This window comes from Barbus barbus (assembly GCF_936440315.1).
Source record: "Barbus barbus genome assembly, chromosome: 8".
NCBI classification, from domain to species: Eukaryota; Metazoa; Chordata; class Actinopteri; order Cypriniformes; family Cyprinidae; genus Barbus; species Barbus barbus.
In genome coordinates this window covers 25,832,363-25,857,118 of record NC_136736.1, presented here as the reverse complement: position 1 = coordinate 25,857,118, position 24,756 = coordinate 25,832,363, and the positions used below count along the sequence as shown (strand labels likewise).

At 37.1% G+C, this 24,756-nt stretch overlaps 1 protein-coding gene across 2 annotated transcripts in view; it reads right to left on the bottom strand.

The window, feature by feature from the left end:
- The window catches only part of LOC306874363 (rho GTPase-activating protein 7-like), a 131,831-nt gene extending 111,021 nt beyond the window's left edge, over positions 1–20,810 (bottom strand). Inside the window, exons 1-4 of one of the 2 annotated variants that reach the window (XM_079424347.1) lie at positions 20,667–20,810; positions 18,161–19,616; positions 3,131–3,280; positions 2,070–2,210 (exon numbers count right to left, since the gene is read on the bottom strand). In XM_079424347.1, the coding sequence (XP_079280473.1) occupies positions 2,070–2,210; positions 3,131–3,280; positions 18,161–19,540 (1,671 nt within the window). In that variant the 5' untranslated portion in view covers positions 19,541–19,616; positions 20,667–20,810. Of the gene's footprint in view, positions 1–2,069; positions 2,211–3,130; positions 3,281–18,160; positions 19,617–20,026; positions 20,100–20,666 lie in introns of those variants that run through there. The other variant, XM_079424348.1, reaches the window with a different exon arrangement.
- Positions 20,811–24,756: the final 3,946 nt, after the last annotated feature.

Sequence of the window (24,756 nt, the reverse complement as noted above, 5' to 3'; positions counted from 1 at the left end):
TGCCTTAACGCAAATTAATTTTAACGACACTAAAATGAATGCGCGATTAACGCAGCTCGCATTTTCTGTTTGACCTGTTGCCTAGCCCGTAATTGGAGAAATGGAGATGCACAGTGTTGCCAACGTAGCGACTTTGCAGACCCCTTTAGCGACTCAACACCCCCCCCCCCCCCCCCCCTCCTTCAAAAAAGCGCCTAGTGACACTTCTTTAGGGTTTGCCCTAATCACAGCACAACTATTGTCATTATTTTATGTGTATTTGATTTCATCAGATGACGGCTCGATTATCAGGATTTTTGTGCAGATTAACGTCTTGGAAAGGAGAGCTCGTTATATAGTCTTAATGGGTCACGTTTCAGTCATTATTTCATATTCATTCCGTTGTCTGACAACATTGTCTGCATCAAAATACAATATGTGGGCACAGAGAGGCAAACAAATCTAATAATATATGTACATTTTGCATGTTCAGAAGAAGAGCTGCCCTGTCCTGCAAAAATGTAAACAGGTTTGTGCCAGTAAATTGTTCAGTGCAAAGAAAGAGAAGTAATGGGAACCTGGAATTTATTTTTTCATGTGTCTAATAGACAGAGCCGATCCTAAACTTCTGGGGGCCCTACGCAAAACGGGGGGGTTGGACCGGTTACGAGTGGTTATGAACGAATTAATGAAAACGCATTTGTCCGTGTTCACTCCGTCTCGAATCGCGCTAGCGGAAAGTACTTGAGAAACAGTGTATCTTCCACGGCTCGCTCTGCTTTCAACTCGTATTTTTAGTCTTGAGCAAGAGACTTTACGACATTCACGTTACATGATTTGTGCGATTTTTACGTAGAAAGGGCGACAGTGCACCGCATTAAAATAACTGATCATGCATGGTTTCATAACCGCTGGCCAAATTTTAAAACGAAACTAAAATGAAATCATCTTTGAGAGCAAGGGGACCCCCTGGTGTTTCGGGGCCCTACGCGGCTTGCGTATTAAGCATATAAGGAGGATCGGCTCTGCTAATAGACATGAACAAGTTCTCTGAAAAACATCTATTAGACTTTTTTATTAGACTATTATTAGACTACATACACTACACATACATAGGCACACATAAATATTATGGAATAATAATAATAATATATTGATCACAAATTGTACAAATGTATGATAAATATACAAAATATATACATTGTTGTTATATAACATTGTATATACTATATATATATATTTTACATTATATAATATACATACATACACATATACATATATATATACATATATACATATATATATACACATATATATATATATATATATATATATATATGTATATATATTTAATTGACTGATCCTCCAGAAGAATATTGACTTTGACATTGATAAACAACACTGCTATCTTTTATGTTCTTCCTCGCATTCTTTTACTCAGATCTGCCTTTACTCATTTATTTCTGCTCCCAAATAGACCTTTTTAAACTTTGTTCACACATTCACACACTCTCCATCTTTTCCTGCCTCTCACTGAGACTTTAAGTGTTGTTTGCCATGTGCAAACAACAAGCATGTAATGAGAAGATTCTTACGCTCACCTCAGAACACAAAATCTCACTTGCATCCACAGACTGCATGAGGGGAAGATTGTAAGGAATGTTTCTCAGTGTGTTTTAGCTGGTGGAAGTTGGCAGACAGTAAAAGTTGTTATTATCATGTTCCAGCAGCTTTAGCCACTCAGAGAGAAAGACAATGAGAGACAATATGAGAGAGAAAGAATCTTTCCTCAGTACACTTTAAAGTGGCTGCTGGAACCATAGCACACTCTAATTTACTGTTTACTGTCATTCAGCATACAAAAACATGTGTCAATGTTGGACACTTAAGAGACACTTGAGATGATTGACACAGGATTTAACCAATTCCAGAGCCATGAGAATGTATGAATGGTATGTAAAGGCGCTCCTCACATCAGTGAAAGGCTGACCTGCTCAGGTGACTGGAAACTGCAAGCCTTTTATAAGTTATAAGTGTTTGATTTGATAAATTGTTCCACAACAGGTAATTCCAGGTTTTGGTGAACTAACCTCATTTTTTGGTCTAGCCCCAGAAGTCCCAGAGGGTCCTGATGATGACAGCGATGATGAAGAGCGATAAAGTGGGGTGTTTAGAGACTGCGATGAGGCTGAAAGACTTCCTGCTGAATCCAGCATTTCTAAATCCACTTCCTGTTTTGGAAAAGAGTAGCATAGTCCTACTTTAAACACATTCTTTATAATTTATAAAATGAAATTTATGTTTATTTCACATAATATTCACTAAATTAGAAATAATTAGAAAATGAATAAATATGAAAACTAAATAAATAGAAATTTACAAAAAAAAATACAAATAAACATAACATGTCTATAAACACAATATCTGGCTGCTGGATTTGACAAAGTTTAAGGTATGTGAAAATTTATGTTCATTAGATATTCAAAGACTTGTTTAAATTTTAAAAATGTGTATTTGCTGAATGTTTGCTTTTTTCACTAAACTCTTTAACCTTTTAAGTTTTTATTAACCTACTAAAGGTTCGAGCGCTGGCATTCTCAGTCTGTCTAAATAAATGTCCTGCTTCCAACATATCACTCAATGCTAATCATAAAAAAATGCCAAAAACTGGCCTGTATATCAGCCTTAGAGATATATCGGTCTACTATTAAAGAATTCTACATAGATTTAGTGCTGGTACTGAAGGTCTGATGCAGTTGTTGACCATTATTTCATTATATCATCTCAAGACTTGGTAACACTATTATAGGGACCAATTCTCACTAGAATGAACTCAGTTAGTCTCAGTTAGAAAAATATCAGTTAGTATTAACAACTAGTTGCTTATTAGCATTTTATTAACACATTGGCTGTTTATTAGTACTTATTCTGCATGACAATATATTACATCCCTAATCCTACCCAATACCTAAATTTAACAACTAACAACTAACTATTAATAAGCAGCAACTTAAGAGTTTATGAAGGCAAAAGTCATAGTTAATGGTTTGTTAATAGCGAGACTTGGATCTTAAAATAAGATGTGACCCAAGATTTTGAGATGAGATTAGTGTATAATTTACATGAAATCTTCTGATTGGTGGCCACTCACCGAGATGATCCGCCTCTTTAAATTGGGCGTGCCATTGAGGGAGGAGCTTAGAGCATTCTCAATCTCTTTGTCCAGCTGATCCAACTTCATTATTAACAGAACCATTGAGTCCAAACGTGACCTTTCCTTTATCCTCTCTTCCCGTGAGCTCTGGAATGAGAAAAACAGTTTTGTATAATCAGATTTTATTCGAGAAATGTAATCTTAAAACCAACACTGACATTAATCTTATTGCTCCTAATGACAATTCTTTAAACAAATGTCACAGCAGACCAGGCGGCGACTCTAATGAAGACGGAACTTTTCCATACTGAGGCAACACTTCATTAGATTTAATCTAATCTTTTTTACCCTTACTGGTGGCTAATGCTATTAAAGGAATAGTTAACCTAAAATAGAAATTCATTTCCAAACCTGTAAGACTTTCTTTTGGCAACAGGAAACAAAATATTTTTGAATGCCCAAAGTCCAAGGGACTAAATCTTGCTAAAAATAAATGTAACTAAATTTAAATTTCACACATACACACTCTCATACACACTTATTTCGGTGACTTGTGGGGACTTTCCAGAGACTTCTATAACTTTTATACTGACCAAATTATATTTCTATCCCCTAACCCAAACCTTACCCCTAACAGACAAAAACTGTTGTTACACTTTCAGATAAACATAATATACTATTATTTTATTTTATTTATTTTCTTCGTGGGGAAACTATGGTCCGGTCCCTACAATGTCAAAAATGTATGGTTGTGCTATCCTTGTGGGGACACACACATTTTTGGTATGAAAACCATATTTTACACTGGCAGAGACATTAAAGAGTTATCCAAAGGTTGCGGGTTCCAGTCTCGGGACGACAGGAATTGTAGGTGGGGGGGAGTGAATATACAGCACTCTCTCCACCCTCAATACCACGACTGAGGTGCCCTTGAGCAAGGCACCGGACCCCCAACTGCTCCCCGGGCGCCGCAGCATAAATGGCTGCCCACTGCTCCGGGTGTGTGTTCATGGTCTGTGTGTGTGTGTTCACGGTGTGTGTGTGCACTTTTGATGGGTTAAATGCAGAGCACAAATTCCGAGTATGGGTCACCACACTTGGCTCTATGTCATGTTGCTTTCACTTTAAAAAAAGTATTAGCACAGGACTACAGAGAAAGAGAGTAGAAGACAGAAGTTGTAATGCTACTCAAGCAGAGAGGAATGATTCTGGCACTTGCCCCGTGTCTGAACCAGGCCTGTGCAAACAGCCCCGCACAAAGTAGTGCAGTGTGTAAAGGGTTTGTGTAGCTTTTACTGGTATTTACCCTTAATACATGCTTGTCTGTCACAGAGCACACAGTGAGAGAACGAGAGACACTTTGCTAGTAATGAGCTAACAAACAGCACACGTCATCAGGATTAGCTGGTAGACTTCTTTCATTAACACAAGTTCACGCAGCTTGGTACTGTCTGGCTCCAAAAATCAACATAAAAAGAGCACATATGACTTACAAATACTGTATTTGATCTAATATACTTATACTACAAAGTATTCTTAAACCATACATAGCTTTACATAAGAAACATAATTAATATTTAATCTGTATTCACTGAAAATCTATTTCAAATCTGCATATATGCATCACCCCAGGATTGAGCCAGGATTGATCATTGATTAGAAAAGAATGAATATTGGATTCAAAATGTCCTTTTGTGCTCCACTGAAAGCCCTTTAGGTTTAGAATGACATGACTAAGTAAATAAGTTTTTTGTTTTAACTTAAACTTGAAAACTGTCATGCTGTAAAGGGATTTTGGCTTCCATTTACATACAGTACATACAGACAAATTCATTGCAGTCGCAAAGCCATTTAGTGCTTCTGATTAGGTGTGACTGATGCAGGTGTTGACAAATTTAGCACATCATCCCAAAGGATGTGCGTGTACAGTATGTGCATTGTGTTTCACTTTTTCAACTTCCTTGAATCTAAAATCCATGTACAGCATTGTTTTGGTACAAAACAAGCTAAAACACACTGTGCTTTCACATGTAAACATGCCCCTCATGACACATCAGCTGACAACAGGACTAGAGAATAGGAAAAGCTGACACAATCAATCTGACAGATGCACAAGTCTTGCAGAAACACAAAGGTGCCTATAAACATATAATCAGGTTCCTTATTCAGCTTTGAATGTGTGTACTGAGCTAATTTAGACCACTTTGTCACAGAGAATACTGTTTGTGTTGGACTGATCTTGGTCAGCAGAGAAAATAAAATCTGCTTCACTTCAACATAGCACAGTCAAAGAGTTACACACTATTTGTCATCTCTTATCTATTCCTGGAAATACACTATGATAACAATATAAGTGATAAATTCTTGGAATCTTTATTTCAGCAAAACTAACTAACTAAAGTTTTGAAATTCAGAAGTTGTCATGGAAAGTATTTAATACAATTAAAAAAATAAATAATGTTTTGCTAATATTTTTAATTAGATTTTATTTATGAGATTAATTTAGTGTTTTGTCATTTTTATTAGTTTTATTTATTATTATTATTATTATTACTATTATTATTTTAATGCTTACATAGATTTTTTAATCAAGATTTAGTTTTAGTTTATTTAGTTTTATGTATTTTAGTACCTCACTACTCTGAATACTGACAATATCTTATTTGCTTGTATTTTTATTTTCCTCAAAGCATTTTAGAAGAAAAAGAAAAAAGGACAAAGTTAATATTTCATTAAAAGATAACTTCATCATCATCATCATCATCAGTCAAATGGTACAGTATTTTTTTTTTTTAAAGTGACTGTAAACACAAAGGTCAGTACAACACACTAACCTCCTCATCCGTCTCGCTTCCTTGCTGTCTTGTGTGTGATATCAGGTGTTACACTGACCTCAGGTGGTGTGCTTTTAGTAAGACACTACAGCTATGGACATTCTACACAAATCTCACTTTCACAAATGTAAGCTTGTACGGTATATAAAACACTTTTTATTCCATTCTAAGCCTAGCTATTGTATGCATTATAAAAAAAAAAAAAAAAAAAAAAAAAAGACTATTGTTTTTATTGTTAAAAATACCCAGAAAATAAAATCCAGTCGGGAAAATAGCTCCCATTAATAGAGAAAGCAGACCTTGTGACATATCAGAAAGGAATCTGCACGTCATTAACAACCATTTTCTGTCTCCAAGGCCTTTTTTATAAGGTTATTCCAGTTGTTCAAGGACTTTGAGACATTTCATAGCCACAAGGACAGCAAAGCATACATACACACACACACACACACACACACAACACATTCGACATTCATACAGCACACTTCTCACTACAGTGACCTTTCCTTGACATTTTGACTGTGCATCTGCTTGTGCTTTAATAAGCTTCAATATAAAATGTTACACAGAGCCACTTTACTCAGTGATTTTAATTGCTGCTTTTTGGTATCTTATTTTTATGCCATTGGCAGGTTTATACATGTACAAACCTGACAGACCCAAAAATCATAAAATTATGTCAAAATACTTTAATAAAAAGGAACAGTTCACCCAGGATCAGGAACAGATAAGGAACAGTTTGTTATCAGTTTTTAAGCTGGTGCAGAAATGCAGTAGCCCCTCACTGCAGAACAAAGATCCAGGGGGCAGGGTTGGATCCACATCTAGTGGGTGGAGATTGGTAGGTTTAGGGGTGGGGATGGCTGGGTTTAGGGATCAGGGGGTGGGGACGGGTAGGTTTAGGGGTGGGGATGGGTGGGTTTAGGGATCAGGGGGTGGAGACGGGTAGGTTTAGGTAAATGTAAGGTGGGAGGAGTTGGATCTAGATCCAACCACACCCCCTAGATCTTGTTTTCTGCAGTGAGGACCATCTCCAGAAATGTGCTCTTCACCATCATCCATGATTCATTTATTAGTACAAATCCGATAATAGAGGGCATTACAGAAATAAAGTGAAGAGTGAAATTTGGCTAGTCATTAAAGCTCAACCTGTGGAAACCAGCAATATGTACAATAAAACCACTGATATGACAAGAGCCTTTTTATTATGTAAAATTTGAAAAGTACTATTCTTTACTTTAGGAGTAAAATTAACTTTGAGTAAAATAAAATTACTTATGTTTGTAAGTACAGGTCATTGAGTTTTTTCTCACTATTTGGATTTCAGCCAGTTCAGTCTTTGTACAGCCGTTGTCTCTTATGTATCTTATTATGTCTCTCTCTTTTTCTTTATTTACTGTAATATACTTTTTCCTTTGCTTAAGTTCTTTTCTCATAAAGACTTTTGCTTTACTCTTTATAATCATTTGGCCTTCACAACCATCTCTCACATATTCTTGTTCTTTCTCTAACATAGTAGTTTGGTGATAAAAATGGGATTCGTATAGTAAGCTAAAGATTCAAATGGTTGGCTCATTCTGTTTTTATAGTTACAGTATAGTTAGTCTCTTTACGAAATTGTGATGGAATATTCTGTCACTGATCACATGAATCTGTGGACAGTACATTGGGGGTGGGGTGTGTGTGTGTAAGACTTTTTAATGTTTTTGTATCTTATGCCAAGGCTGCATTTATATGAAAATTATAAATTAATTAAATAAGGTTACATTTTAAGGTATCCATATTACAGTGCACTTATACATTTAAGTAATATTAATTAACTACATGTACTACATGGTTAGGGTTAGGATTAGGGGTTGGCTTAGGTTTACTTGCATGTCATTATGCATTATGTATTGTTATTACAATCGTAAGTCCATGTAACGTGTAACAAGGACACCTTGAAATAAAGTGTTATGATAAATAATAATAATAATAAACAACCAGGAAAAAGTGTTTCTGCAGCTTTCTAAGCTCTGTTTAGAAAATAATGTGATTTCTGCATTACTGTATACAGTATTTTCTTCTCAAAAAAAAAAAAAAAGGTTAACAACAGTTGGCTGTTGAGAATTATTTCTAAAGTGTTGGTTTCACAACAGTGTCGGTGTTTGCGAAACAAAAAAGACATCTTTCAAACAATGCAGTGCTGATAGTGTTAATAAATTGTTTGAGAGATTGTCACCATAACTTCTGTTTAAGTGCCAAATCTTTACTCTTTTTGGATGGCCATTGTGAAAACAGCAACCTGTTAAAATATGGGTGCTGAAATAAACATTACACAGCTTTTTGCATATGCTGTAAAACAGAGCTAAGAAGGCCAGAGGAGCAGAAAGAAATCAAAAGATTTATGCGTGAGTTTGTGTGTGTTCTCTCTCTATTATTACTAATGTCTTGTGACTGCCTCCCAATTTATTTTCCATTTAGCACAGAATTAGCCTGTCAGCGTCAGTGCTTTGCTGTTGGATTTGCAGAGGTGAGCCAGAACCCTGTGTGTGTGTGTATGTGGGGCGAAAGCTAGTTGCATGGACGCCTAAGCTTTTCCATGACACACACTCATTCTGAAATGCTCATAAACACAGCATACACACAGAAAGCCCACTGTTTTCACTCTCATGTGATGCATTGCTCCATCTCTGATAAAAGTGACATCTGTCCACCAAACCCTCAAATGGAGGAATATACCAAAAAGAGGTGTCAACTGCATTTTAACAAGTATGATAAATATTCTAAATTATCCCTGTTTCAGTCTCTTTTAGTGTCTTCTAGGGGTCACATTCCTACAGGCTTCTTCCTGTTTTGAGATGACAGAACGCCCACACTGTGAGATCTCCCAGAATCTTCCTGCTCTTTTCCTCTTTCCCAGAGATCTCTGGGGAATGTGCTAATGACCAACTCAGAGTCTCCTCAGTGACCCCAGAGACCTTTCCTTAAGACCTCAACATCTGAAATGAGCGTGTCCTGCAGAGTGACGCATCGCTGGTTAGCCACTAATATAAAATGGAAGCTGTCAGCGACCAACTATATTGCATAATCCTTCTCTGGCAAGACAGGCTTAGAGCAGAGGGAGCAGGAATAAAACTGGACACAATAAAACTTCAGAAAGATGCTATAGCACAATTTCAGGCCTTAACTCTTATTGTAATGAAATGATTTAGACACTATGCATTAGGGGAACTGCATTTGGCCATTATGAGTTCTACCGCACAAGTAAATCATATCCTTTAGGATATTTAAGAGAGTAGATGTATATTCAAAGTTTGAATGTTCTGCTTTTTTTGAAAGAAGTCCGTTATGCCCAGCAAGACTGCATTTAATTAAAACATACACCAAAGCAGAAACATTATTCCAATTTAAAATAACTGTTTTCTATTTTAATATACTTCAAAATATAATCTATTACTGTGATAGCAAAGCTGACTTTTCAGCAGGCATTTCTCCAGTCTTCAATGTCACGTGATCCTTCAGAAATCATTCTAATGATCTCTGTTGATTTGGTGGTCAAAAATTTCTTATCAATGTTTTTTGTCGAAACTACCATACACATTCTTTTTTCTGTACTCTTTTATGAACAGAAAGAATAGCATTTTTTTCTTTCTTTTTTTATTATCAGAATTCTATAAGTTCTACCAAAAAAAATGTACTGTCACTTTCAATTAATTTAATGCATCCTCACTTAAAAAAGTATGAATTTCAAATGGATGGATGGATGGACGGACAGACAGACAATCAGTTGTGGGCAAACTTGGCAGCCTTGTTTTGGTGTGGCAAATTATAGAAAATACTCAATGTCTGCATACAATGTTTACTTTCACATACGGTCTCATACAGCAGTGTCTGACGGCTCATTTAGTATGACTCATGTACTTTCAAAAATACATGATTACTGTACTTGGTTTAAGTGAGCTCACAGTATAACAACTTCACCTATGATCAACCACCTAAAAATGTCTATAAGACAGCCATATATTTGAAACCAGAACTTTCATTTTTTACTAGAAAAAAAAAGTACGATCATAATAATACTGAATTAGGAGGCCTAACACACTGAAGAAAAGTCCAAATGTATGGTGTTTGCAAAAATAACCTCATCACAGATTTTCAGGAAATGGCATAAGCTTCAGCATTCCTTTGGTAAACTCATTTACTTCAGTATCAGAAGTATTCTGGTATTTGGCACAAGTCTTGAACATGACATTACTGAGTCATGTGACTGCAACTGATATCCATGTTTAAGTGGAACAGAGACTGGGTGCATTATGGGAAGGCTTAGAGAAAAGTTTCAGAATTTTCTTCCTAATTATTGTGTTGGATATTATTGAATAAGGTCAGTCAGAGAGCTGGTTTGTTCAAGGACACACTGAGGAATCCTTTACCTCACTTCAGCAATCCAGACACAAGAGCTACCGAAGAAAAATGAATTTGTCGCAGATATGCGATTATCCTTCCTTGGTTTAACCATTTTGCAAAATCAGAATTCTATTTGTCTAAATATTTAATAAATCAATTTCTTCCAGGATTGTCTGGACATATACCATGGTAATATTACTACATTCTGGATGATTTTACCATGGTACCTCAATATATCATACTGAATAATTACCGTATTCACTATTTTTTTTAAAGTCAGCTCACTGAATGTTGGTACTGATGTAGGCAGTGCGCTGACATAAAGCACTACAGGCGTCCCGAGTTCAGATCCCGACTCGAGGACCTTTCCCGATCCCACACTTTGCTTCCTGATCTATCCTACCATAATAAAGCCAAAAATAAATCTTAAAAAAGGCTGAAATTAGTTGATCAATAATACTGATATATTATAAAAATTTCAAATAATTAGTTTATTTTAAGATATTTAGAAATTAAATTAATATTTCTTTCTTTTTTTTAGCAGCTATTACTTCAGTGTCACATCACCCTTCAGAAATTATTCTAATATGCTAATTTGGTGATCAAGAAATATGTCTTATCAATGTTGAATGTTGTGCTCCTCAATATTTTGGCGGAAACCATAATGCATGTTTTTTTAGGATTATGTGATGAATTTATTTTTCAAAAGAACAAAAAAACATTTATTTAAAATAGAACTTTTGTAGCAGCATAAAAGTCTTCACTCTTGTATCCAATGCATCCTTGCTGAATAATAATAATAAATAAGAAAACATGATTCAAAGTCTATGTTAATAACAATAAAATCTGTTAATAACATGGCGCTGTTTTGTTAGCATCATACTGGAAACTTTAATCAAATTTATCCCCAACACACATGCACACACTGCATTAAGATTGTGGTGAGATGAGTTCTGCCTTTCACATACTGAGAGCAGTGAATGGAGAGCATCTGCCCAGGTCAAATATGAAAAGAGAGGACCACAGTTTGATGACCAAATTGCACTTAAAGTTCTTCCTTTAGACATATTACTTCTGCATTAAGCCACATATCTATTGTGAAAGATGCAGGCACACATTTCTAATCTTGTTTGGTGGTTGGCCCTGATATAAAGCGTAACAGAAGAGAGTTTTGAACTCTTGGCCTGGTTTTGAGTTCCCACTTGTATCGTTTATTGGGATTTGCAGCAATGAAACATAAAAGGCACAGGAACTAGAGTGGGGACCAAGGGGCATCAGATGCTTTGTGTACACAGAGGCCTTTAGGAATAGTTTGACCGCTTTCATAGAGTTAAAAAAAAAAAAAAAAAAACAGCTCAAAGGAACCGAACAAGCAATGCAGCTTGTTGTACATGCAGAAGTCTAATGCGGATGGTTTGTGAATGGAAAGTGAATGTGACACACACACACACCTCTAGCTTTAGGAACAGGAAAATTATAGTATACATATATATAATGTAAACATACTTCATATTTTAAGCCCGGTTGAGTTTATCAAAATGGTGTGTGAACTACAGGGGGTGTTTAACAAGTTTTTATTTCTGTTTTCTCACAGTCAGCACAGTTAACTCTTAAAATAATTCTGCCTTAAAAGCCCTGTTGGGGCCAAGAAGAACTTAGCATGAGTGTGATTGTGTGAATAGATATTTTGAGTTAATTTGACATGTTTTTTTATTGTTCCTTACCTTGCAGGACACATTGGCACTATCTCAGAGTATATAAACAAGACATACATCAATAGTTCTCTTCCTTATCCAGCACTTTTAACATAGCTGATTACTGATATAAACTGCTGTTGGAAAGTTTAGGGTCAGCAATGTTTTTATTTTTAAGAAATTAATATTTCTATCTAGCTAGGATGCAATAAATGTATCCAGTGTGACCTTAATGACTTTTATAAGGTTACAAATGATTAAAGACTTAAACTTTTCATTCAAATAATCCTGAAAAAAATGCATCATGGTTTTCACAGAAATATTAATAATAAGTATCATAAGTGTTTTCAACTTTGATAATAAGAAAATGGTTATTTTAAATTGTAACCATGTTTCACAATATTACTGTTTATACCATATTTCTGATCAAATAGGCACAGCCTTGGTGAACATAAGGCACTTACTGTTAGGGGTCTGGTGCGTATAAAACAAAGCGCACGATGAAGGAGTCAAAATCAAAGAGTTTCTTTTAATAATCCAATGACTGAGGAGGGCACAACCAAACGTAAATTCAAAATAACAGCAGACAAAGGAACATGGGAGAACACAGGCTTTAAGTACCGAACGTAATAATGGGGAAACAGAAACAGGTGAGGAGCTAATTAACTAATCAGGGCAACTAAGGAAAACTAGGTCAACGGAAGACATGGCAAAACACAACTAAAACAGATCAACATGTAACACTTATTTTAAAAACTTGCTTCCTCAAACATTGAGGCACTTTTCAAAATATCCTCATTTGTGTTCCACAGAAAACAAAACAAAAAAACATATATACAGGGTTGGTTTTACATAAAGATTAGTAAATGCTGAAAGGGTGAACTATATCCTTTTCATCTTAACTAGCACTTTCCTCATCAATAAACACCACTAAAAAGTCCACGCTGCTCAACAGCCTTCATCAGTTTGACTATGCTGCACTAGCAAGTGCAATGTGAAATATGAAAAAACTGTGACAGCATAGAAAGAACATGAAGGTCTAAGTTAGTCTTTTTAATAGGAAATTTCTTCAAACTTTGTGGAGCTCAAGGCCAAATCAGTAGTATTCATCAGGGAGCTAATTATGAGGTTGATCTTCATCATTCGTATCTGTATCATCATAATTACTGTACTTTTGCACAATTGAATTATCCTTCTGTCTCAAAGGGTGAGTGAAAAGCAATATATAAACCCAGTATGATGGGGCGAGGCTCTACCTTTATTAGAAACAAATTCGCACATGCAGATGTCTGGAGTTTAAATCTGTATCACGGGTCTTGAATTCATGAATTGAACTGAATTAAAAAATACATTATACATAAGTTGAATCATTAATCAAAATCGTATTGAATTGAATCTCATTGTGAACTGGATCAATTTATTTAAAAAACAAAATCTAAGAAAAACAATCATGGTAACACTTGTATATATTTTACTGGTATAAACTAGTAATTAATTATACACAATTAACACTAGTTCTAGTCAATTCGTAGTTTATAGACTACAGTTATGACATTAATAGACTCAATACAAATAGTGGATTCTTAATTATCACTGTTATTAAAATAATAATTCATATTTAATTATCTCATAGTCAAAGAATTGTTAAATGGTAATAAGGAGTCAATAGTTCTTACTTGATTTGGTCATGGAAAATGGGAACATTACATTAATTAAGTGCTTTAAACCAACCTTTATTGAACATTAATTGCATTCATATTCAATGTCAGGGTAGCCAGGGTAGGTGATTTGGTTCAAAAACATTTTTTGTTATGCTGATTAAAAGTCTCTTTACATCCCCACAGCAATTACTCAGTTAAGCGTTAAAATGTATTTGTATCGCTTGTGGAAGATGTAAGAACATAAAATGCTCATCCAATAATATTCCTTGGTCCGAGGATTACGATAGGCTGTCCTACCTGCCTGTTAACATATGTATTTTCATACCTCTGTGCACCCTGTTTGCGCAGACATGATACATCATTAGTGTGTTTCCATTACGCTATTCCAGACTGAGCAAGGATAGAAGGTGTTATTATTGTAATATTATGCACTTTGTAATGAAATTTTGAATGAGACATGAGGTAATCTAACAGCGTTGCACCCAATGGTAGGGTTAAGAGACAGAATATACAGTTTGTACAGTGTATAATCCATTAAGCGTATGGCGAGTGCAGAAATATAACTATAACTATTAACTATAAACTAATAGTTTGCAAATTATTTGTAAGTACTTTATTAGTGTATACTTATTATAAAGTGTTACCAAAATCATAACTGAATTGTGTGAAACTTTGTGAATTGTGAATCAAATCAATTCTCTGTGTACCCATAGATTCACACCCCTACTGTATGCGCAAATTCTTGCATACAGTCACAAGTGCATAAACACAAAGGGGGAGAGAATGTGATCTCAGACAGTTGCTCAATATTGGGAGTGATTTTTGAATCTCAAATCCACCATGAAGCCCAGATTCATACTTCAACTCCCTGATAAATCCCCTGACTGACACAATCCAGCACATTCAGAGTGTCTGCGTGTGTGCAGCATCATGCATGAAAAGGGAAATACTTCAGTTATCACTGGACTCATTATCTTCATCATCGGCACTGCTGTGTTGTCAAGAGAATAACCAAATGAGCATCTAGTATCTCTCACTCTACGTTACTAATACAATCCTTTGCTATCTTTCACAAACAAGATGATTGGAATAAGTAAGATTCTTTCTGTACTCATGTGTCAAACTAAAACTCCCACACTCAAGGACTCTCTCACTCTGTCCTTGAACTCATAATAGTTCCTGTCTCCATTAGCAATAGAAAAGAGTCGTTTAAGCTCTTAAATGGCTCGCATTCACTCCAGCGCTCCGTAACAAACACAAATCCCCACAAGAACTCCAGCAACCAGCCCTGGATTTCAGCCTCACAAATAAATGACAATTACATGGCGTGTTTTGCTTGGGCTGGTTCCTGTCTAATGGATCCTGCTGTATAAATAATGACTGTGTTTTGGACGACGCCTCCAGGGTCTTGTGGAATACGGCAAGGATGAATAAACACAGAAAGCTGAGAGACTTTACCCAAGGGACTGAGGTTGGCAAGGCGGGCTGCTGTCAATCACCCACGTAAACGCATTAAGGTAAAAATATATATGCATACAAGCACACCCACAACAGATCACACATACAACGCCCATCACACATCAGCAAACACACAATGACAACACATACTCACACGTATTCTATTTTTACCCTTTCAGGCCTTGTTTGACGCCAGTTTCGTGGACTGTGGAACATTCCACAGATGCCCATGGCCAGAGAAGTAAGTTGGAGTGATGTCATTGCTTTCAAAAGGGCGTGGCCGTGAGCTAGCATAGTGATTTAGGATGTGGTGCTTGAAAAGCATGGAGCTATATAAATGCTTTTAATCAAAACTGTGTATACAAGCAAGCACAAACATGGAGCAGGAAGAAAGAGTCTGCAGAAGAAACATGCTGGAACTGGTTTGAAACAAGCTAAAAATAAAAGCCAGCATGCATGTTAGCCACTCATGACGTGCACAAGACTATCTGGGGATTAATACTTTTATTCAGCGAGGATACATTTATTTGATCTAAAGTGACTGTAAAGACTTTTATATTGTTACAAAAATGTCTAATTCAAATATATGTTGTTCTTATGAATTTTCATCAAATAAATAAAAAAAGATTCATCAAAGAATTAAATATATATATATATATATATATATATATATATATATATATATATATATATATGGTTTTCAAAAATATTAAGAATCACAACTGTTTTCAACATTGACAATGATAAGAAATGTTTCTTGAACACAAAACCGGCATATTAGAATGACTTATGAAGGATCATATGACATCGAAGGCTGGATTAATGACTGTTGAAAATTCAGTTTTGCCAGCACAGTAATAAATGGCATTTTAAAATATATTCAAATAGAAAACAGTTATTTTAAACTGTAATACTATTTTACAATATTACAGCTTTTGTTGTTTATATCAAATAAATGCAGCGTTGGTGGGCATTAGAGACTCAAAAACATCTTACCGACCAAAAAAAAGAAAGAAAGTGGTGGTGTTCTGAGTGGTTAGTAGGCCATTGCTATGTGGTTTAGGCCATTCGGAAATCAACAGAGACCATTACCATTCTTGTGATCAGATCTGACTTGAGTTCCTACTTCAGTGTGTATGTTAATGTGATTTTTTGTCTCTTTTATCAATCACCAGGTGAGACTTAGGTGAAAACTGCAACTTAGAAAAGTAATAGCACACATCTTCTCAACAAGCCCGATTCTTTGCATTATCAATAATGCTTGTAGCACAAACGAGTGGGGCAAACTACACTCCAAAATAGGGGTTATCGGTTTTGAAAAAACAGAACTACATTATGAGCTGTGGTGCTTGTGAGAGATTCAGGTTTGAATCCAGCCTGCATCTCCTCATTCAATTCCCCATCTCTTCCTCCCCCATAACTTCCTGTCTGCTTTCTACTGTCTATAATAACACTTGAAAAAATACTCCAGAATAAATAAATAAAAAATGCTGTGAATACATTTAATTGCATGTAATACGAAACTAATTGAAATCTTGTGATGCATAAAATCGAACCTTTTTTCATATTTCAATTTATTTGCATACTTAATTGTTTTGTTACAGTCAATTTGTAATATGTGGAAATTTCCCCAGAATTTCCCTTACTGACAGACTGATGACCTTCATAGTCATGACACATAAGCAGGGCTTGAAAACGAAAAAAAATCAGAATCGATATTTTAACATTTCCGTTCCTGCGGTCCTCTGTATTATTACCATTCCGAAACCGGTTTGAGTAAAATTGTCTTTGCCTACAATAATAATAATAATAATAATAATAATAATAATAATAATAATAATAAGTACTGTGTTTTCTTTACACAAAAAAATAAAAATACAGAAAGAGATGGTATCTTAACCCGCTGCGCTAATAGGCTATACAGCATCATCTTTTCTAGATTTTTACATTTCTAAATGTAGGCTACTAAACAAAATAAAAAAATCTATTAATGCTTTAAAGACATTAAAGAATTTTTTAAAGATGTTTGCTGCAAATTGTAAAAATAACAAAAAAATGCTACTTGTATGTTTTGAGGGGAAAAAAAAACAAAGGCTAAGCCCGCATTTTATTAGGCTATTATTCAGAAATTATGTAGGCTAAAATGCCGGTAAATCAAAAATGTTTACAAACATTATAAACACAGTAATTAGTTTCTCTCCACAACAAATCCTCTAAACTTAAGGATAGCCTATAGGCTATAAAAACGTAATTCCAAAAACAAATTAAAGGTGAAACTGATGCCTACCTCTCTCACTCGGCACGAATCCAAATGTTTCCATATTCTCGACGTATAGCCTACTAAAATATTATTTATTGGCTTTTACTTTCATCGAAGCACCGCTGGTGCGTAAGATCTGTTGAATCCATCTTACACTGTCGTCGGATAAACGCTAACGCCGGTGTTCTGACGATTTGTGCTAACTTACCCCGTCAGATTTTGCAACCTCCCATTAAAACAGATGGTAGCAGAGTTCATTGCCATTGCGACTAGGGTTCACAGCTGAGCACGGGCGGGCATTTCACTCACTGGAAGCGTCAGCATCACATTTGCATAGTCTGTACTACTTGAATTCGTGATTGGTTGACAGCAAATTTCAAATATTAAATGGAACGATAAAATAACGTTATTAACCGGTTAATGGCCATTTCAAATTTTCGATTCTGTTCGGAACTATAAAATTTTATTTAGTTTGTGTTTCCGGTTCTGTTCCAGTCAAAATTTTGTTCGTGTCCGGTTTTCGTTTTCGTTCCTTGAACCGGTTCAGAGCCCTGCACATAAGGGGAACTATCTTTTGGGCAAAAGGATTTGTTTATATACTACATGACTATAGAACTTTTTTTTTTTTTTATCCCTGCTTTCTTTTTTTAAACTTTTTTTAGTGTAAATAAAACTGAACAAAAACAAACAATCAAAACAAAATTCTAAATCTAAATCTATGAAAAACATCTTACCTTCCTTGTACGAAGCTTTACAAGGGAACCTTCAGCTTCTGGGACACTCTCAAGGTCTTTGGCTGTATTTTTATATTGGTTTGCCTGATGTTCATCATAGAGTCCTTCAGGTTGAGGTTTTCCTCTAGTTGCCTCCTTTAGCCTCATGTTCTGATCCTCTGAAGTTGTCAGATTCTTACAGTTGTTGGTGTTTAGGTCTGTACTTGTTAGATGTTCTGGCATCTCTGCTGATATCTGACCTGAAGCATCATCTCCAGATTCAGGAAAAGAGCCCTCGTGGATGGTTTGGAGTTTTGATGAGCAATCATGCCATGTTTCCATGATGTCAGTTTTTCCAGGTGGTTCCAGTTGAGACGTATCACAAGCAGGTGGTTTAAGGCTTCCAAATTTTAACATCTCATGATCACAACATTTAAAAATGCCATCACCTTCCTGATTTTCATTGTCTTGACATTGAGATACTATGTGATGTTTGGAGACTAGACTTGCTTTATTAGCATCTGAGCTAGCTTCTGGAATGTGAATTTCTTGAGAAGTTGATGATGATAACAAGTTTGGAATCACAGTTTCATCTGTGTGTGTGCATTCAACTTTGCCACATATTAAAATCATCTGCTCAGACATTTCACAACATTGTCCTTCCACAATATTGTTTGGGTCAGGATATTTCTGCTGTGAATTAGAGGTGGGAGGTTTATTAGTTATGTCTGTGATCTCGCTTGTGACACTCATGTGCTCATGTACTAACATCGGACTGCCCACACTGACCTTCACCATGGATTCTGTATTTTCTGTGCAAGTTTCACTTTTGGGATAATTTGGTTCAGAACAATCAACTTTGACATATTTACTGTCCTTCAGCACATTTGATAAATCATCCGTTTCCTCTACTTGAGCTAATACTGGGGTAGGGAACACAGAATGTGTCAGGCTATGGGAAGCAAATACTTTATCCTTGTTTAGTTCATTATTGTCTGGATCTCCATTGTGAGCCTGCAAATTTCCTGAAGCAGAACATTCCAATTCATCTTGATCTGCCACGTTGTCTAATGGTAGCCTGCTATCTTGGTCACTCTTGTGATGTGCTATCTTATTGACCATGTCTCCAGGCATCAATGATTTGCACTTTGCGCCTTCACAGTTAGGTTGTGCTCCACCCTTAAACTTGTGCACTGTACTCTCCATTGTGCTTGTACCATCTCCGATCCAAAGTCCCAAAGTCCAAGGCTGGTGATGACCACACTCAGGCATCGAGGCACACCTACCGCGCTGGTACCGCACATGGCAGCAGACCAAGTCTAGGTCATCATAGCTGTACTGTAATCCTGTCCGTGGGGTCACATGATCCTCCCAGCTTCTCTTACGAATAGCAACAGGCATGGCCAGATCCCTTGGCTAACCCATAGAGCCTTATTATTACGGCCCACGGAAGGCACAAAACCAGATACAGATGCTCCTGCAGAGAGAGAGAGAGAGAAAGAGAGAATTTCTTCATTGTCAAACACTTGCGATCTTCATATGTGAGAGAAATGGAAACGATATGCCTAATGAATCTTTTTGACATTGAAACTCAAGTGCTCTTAACCTTGTTTAGTCTGAAGAGTTCTGTGTTATATCGAAAACTGCATTGACAACTTAATGTGTTGCCACAATCCTTTCAAATATCATAAATACTACATTTATTCTTGAAGAAACAAGTGCATACAAACCAACAACGAATTGACTTTTGCCACTGCTTTTTCGATACTTACAGAAAAGATTATTACCGATTACAGCTACATGAAGAACAAACATTTAAAGCAGATCTCATAAACAGCTGTAGGACTGGCACGTGAAGGAAAAGAAAAATAAACGAATCACATTTACCCTCACGTCAACCGTTGAGTCAGCCAAGCGTTTCACCAGACCCTCCACCCACTCAAAAGTACAGTAAGACTTCTCTACATTTTGCATAAGTCATTCTTCAGTGATTAGCCACCAAGGACTGACTTCTCTTTAAAATTAGACCAGAAGGAAAATCTCAAGATGGAAAGAAGTGCAGTAATAAAAGACTGCTGGGGGAAACCATACAGCGTGGTGAAATGGCAGGAGCTCTTGTAGTCCGTTAAATCTGATAGATCTTCTTGATCTTCTTATGTGAAGTCAGCAGTTAGTGGCAAGCGTTCAGAGAAGGTCCTAACCAGGACATTCCTCTCACATCTGGCCAGAAGTTACTCCCTCTGTTGAACATCTGGTCGTGAGGTCCAACTTTCCTTTGGCAAGCGCTTTCGTGGATTATTCGTTTTCGATAAAGATAGTTATCTTGTCGTAAAGAAAGATAATCCTTAGTTGCTCACATCACTGACATCCTGAACTTACTTTGTGCTTGTTTGGTAATGTCTGAGTCTCAGTATGAGCCCACTAAAGTAACTAAATGTCTAAATTTGAATATAAATAACAAAACCGTGACAGTGCAGCAGACATTTAAAGAGATTCATAAGCAAATTATCAGTCTAAGCATTAGTACCTAGATGCTGCTCTCCTTCTCCTCTTCCTCTGACCTTGTTATTGTATCACTCCGTGTTGGTACTGTCCGTCTGCAGCGATGGAGCGGCCAGTTACCCACTCGCCCCGCTGTGTGGTGAGCTCACCCTCTGACACAGCTAGCTCTGTTCACAAGCCATCCAGGACGTCAAGGTCATGTGTCTCCAGGGGTCAACAACTTTTCTATGGTCTCATGCGATGTTACAATCAAACACAATTGCTGCATTGAAAAAGTCTAAAGAGAAATGCCAAAAAGTACACTCCGTTTTAAATAATTCTCCAAGGTGCAAAATAAATAAACAAATCCATGTTTGAAGCCTCTAGACAGTACTTCAGTTGTGTTGATAGATCAAGTGTTCAGCTGTCAGACCGGCATGCGCTCCTCAGCAATAAGCGTCCATAATTGGTTCTGCAACCAATTTGCGTTTTTCTTTCAATGAAGCGGTTGAAGAGATGATGCAATAACGCCAGAAGAGGGAGGAGGAAGCCATTTGTTTCGACCAGTCTCTCCCCAGACGTCTGGAGCAATCACTGATCGTGGTCAGTTCCTACTAGAGCTTTTTCTCCCTGGAAGAAACGAGGAGGAGGAGAAGAAAACAGAGATGCGTGGAGCTTGAAACGTGTTGTCATCTTGACGGCATTAGAGGTCTTTGCTTGGGATGACTGTTCTTTTTGTTTCTGGCAGTCTTAAGTCACAGTTTTTCTTTCTCGCTCTCTTCCTCCATCTCTTGCTTTCTCAAACACTCTTTTTAGAAACCAGGCTCTTCACATCTCTAAAGTGCAGTTCTTCTGGAGACTGACAGTCTACTTTTTACTCTCTCTCTGCTTTTCCTTTCCCCCCTTTCTATTTCTGTGCTGTTCGTAACATTTAATTCTTCCTATAAAATCGGCATGCCACATTCTCTTTCCTCTCACTGACATTCACACAGAAACAGACACACATACAGTCACACATACACACACACTGTGTTAGCTGGGAAAAGCACTCTCCAGTTTTGATTAGAAGCAGACAGCGTGCTGTGTAAAGGTTTGAGTCAGAGGGCCAAGTCAGATTGCAGTAATGCTTTGGCACTCGTTTCTGATTTTTTTTTTTTTTTTCTGTAACTAACTTTCTGTCATCCAACTCAAGCATTCTTACCCAAGCACTTAAACAAAACTTATATTATTATTAATAATAAAGGAACAGGAACAGGGACCACAAACACAACAGCAAACGCGGGAACACCAAACGATCTGACAACACAGGACAGAATGCACAGGTCTTAAATAGCAGAGTAATGTTCAGTAACTCATCAGCTCATTGGTAGAGTCTGCAAGACTTGAAATGGGCGCGGCCCATAAGAGAGACACACAAAAATGCGCAGCTGCCGGGGGACCGCAGGACAGGGCCGAGAACCACCGATATAGATGACTGTCTATAGCTACTGGAGCCCTCTGTAGGCTTTGGTGTAATGCGTATGTGCATGATATTGTTTAATACATTATATTAAGTTTTCGACAAAACCATATGTTACTTACTTTTGATACTTTATACAAATGATTATGGCCTATTGGGAAACTGATAGAAGCATTAGAGAAAAAGGGAGTATGAGAAAAAGATGTGTGGGTCTGTGTTGCGAGCGGAGGCAGCCTCACGCTTGCTGTGGCTGTAGGCCACAGGAAGGGAGTCCAGAAAAACTTGTGTAGCCTGCTCTGCTAACGGAGGTAGCCTCACGCTAGTGTCTGCCACTGGAGCTGGAGGCTGCTGAAAAGGACAAAAGGGGTTATTAGTAGCGGGAGGAAAAAACTGAGATGTGTGGGCTTGTGTTGCAAGCGGAGGCAGCCTCATGCTTGCTTCTGCTGCGGTAGGCCACGGAAAAGTGGTTTGAGACTTTTAGCTGGACATGCTGGAATGTCCAGGTAACTGCAGCGTTGCCAATTTAGCCATTTTATTGCACCACCCTAGTAACTTGTTTTTCAAGAAACTAGCAGCAAATGTGGTGATTTAAAAATTAAAGTGGTAAAGTTTTTTTTTTTTTCTAAATCGTGCAAGGAAGAAAAATATTGAAAGAGCTAGCCAGCCAAGTGGCACATCGGCTGGTAGCGTTAGATACTTTGGGAGAGGTGCCTAGCAGTATGCACTTCACATATTAATTAAGTTGCAGTTTGCACTTGTTGCCTTAATTTTTTGGTTTGTACCTATGATTGTTAATCATTTACTGCTGATCCACTGTGATCAACAGTGAAACTTTCCTCTTCCACTGTTGGATGTATCCACAAAACGAAAATGAATCTTATCCATCTTTTCTATCCATTTATTGAAATGCAATGTGTAAATTAATTACATTAATACATTAACAGTAAAAATGCTGGTGAAAAATAAGGAAAGTTTGAGTAATTCCAGTGTGTATCCTAAGCACTTGCGTCATGGTTACATAGTGGCATTAACATCCAATGATGTCGCGAAGTCCTTTAACAACTTTTATCAACAAATTACCGATTTTACCTGAGGATTATTTGGCAACACTGGTGGTTGCGCCGTTAGCGGAGGCCGCTTCGCGCTAGCATCTGGAAACAGAAGCTAGAGGCCCAGCTGCATACGGCGCTGCGGCCAGCAGAGCCGCGGTGAAGGCTGAGCCGAAGCGGGAAGCGAGTGAGGCTTTGCTGGGGTGAGAACTGCGGCGCGGCCCAAACTCGTTGAAGGCCTGCTGCAGAGACCTGACGCTCGTCGACGCTCTATTTTCTTTCTATTCATGTCTCACACACTGTAATGCCCTTCGAATGCAACATATACGCTTTTTTCAAACTGGAATCACTGGGGCACTTACGGTCAAATAGAACAAGGACTGGGATTGCTAATTGCTGCCCTAACCCTAAACCTACCCCTTAAAGAAAACCTGTTTATATTGTTACACTTTCAGATAAATGTACTATTTACAATTGATCATTTACTGTTTTTTAATATTTTTTTTCCCTCGTGGGGACCACAGGCCGGTCCCCACAATGTCAAAAATTTCAGGTTTTACTATTCGTGTACTATCCACTATGTAGCATAAACAAACACACACACACACAGGTTTGTTTTTGTGAAAAGTGGGGACATCCCATAGGCGTAATGGTTTTTATACTGTACAAACTGTATGTGCTATTGCCCTACACCAACCCTACACCTAAACTTAGCCCTCAAAGGGGACTGTGCATTTCTACTTCCCCCCCAAAAAACGAACTCTGTGTGATTTATAAGCGTTTTGAAAAGTGGGACATGGGGCAATGTCCTCATAATTCACCTTTTTGTAATACCTATGTTATACCTGTGTCATTATACAAATTTATGTCCTCATTTGTCACAAAAACGTGCACACACACACACACACACACACAGCTTTTCATTTATAAATTAAACAAAATAAAATGGAAATAAAGAAGATATCTTCCTCCTCCATATCGCTATCTCTTTCTGTCACATTCGTTTTGTCTGTCACATTCAAACCAACCTTGTGGACTGAAGATATGCTCCACATATGGAATGATTGTATATTCCTGGAAACTGACAAAACGGACTAAACTGAAATGCAGACAATAAACCCACACAAAAATGGACAAACACGATCTCTGTCACATGGCCTTCTGTTTGTATAACCAAAACCACCCTTTCACTCACTCCATGATAGTTAAGCAAATTGATTTTGAACACACACTCACAAGCTCCCAGATAGAAACTGTGTGTGTGGTGTGTGTGGGAGGTTGCTTGGAGGAGTTTTTCATGGGAAAACTGTACTGTCCTATTTCTAACTGCTCTTAACCTCTGCTATTCCTGCTCCTCCGACCAGAGGCCAAACATCACACAAACTCATGACAACACAAAGTAGGTCTAGATCAGTCTGTGACCATTTAAAAGACCAGGGATAGTGTGTGTGACTCAGTTCCTCCACTAATTACCTTCACAATATTTATCTTCAGTGCAATTTTGTGTTCTGACCAAAATGAACAGTTGTTTCCTAAAACTCTGAAAATCATAATATCCTGATACATGAACAGCTCATGCATAATATAAAATTGCTGCTCTGAGCTGTATTCATCACTTGAGGTTAAGC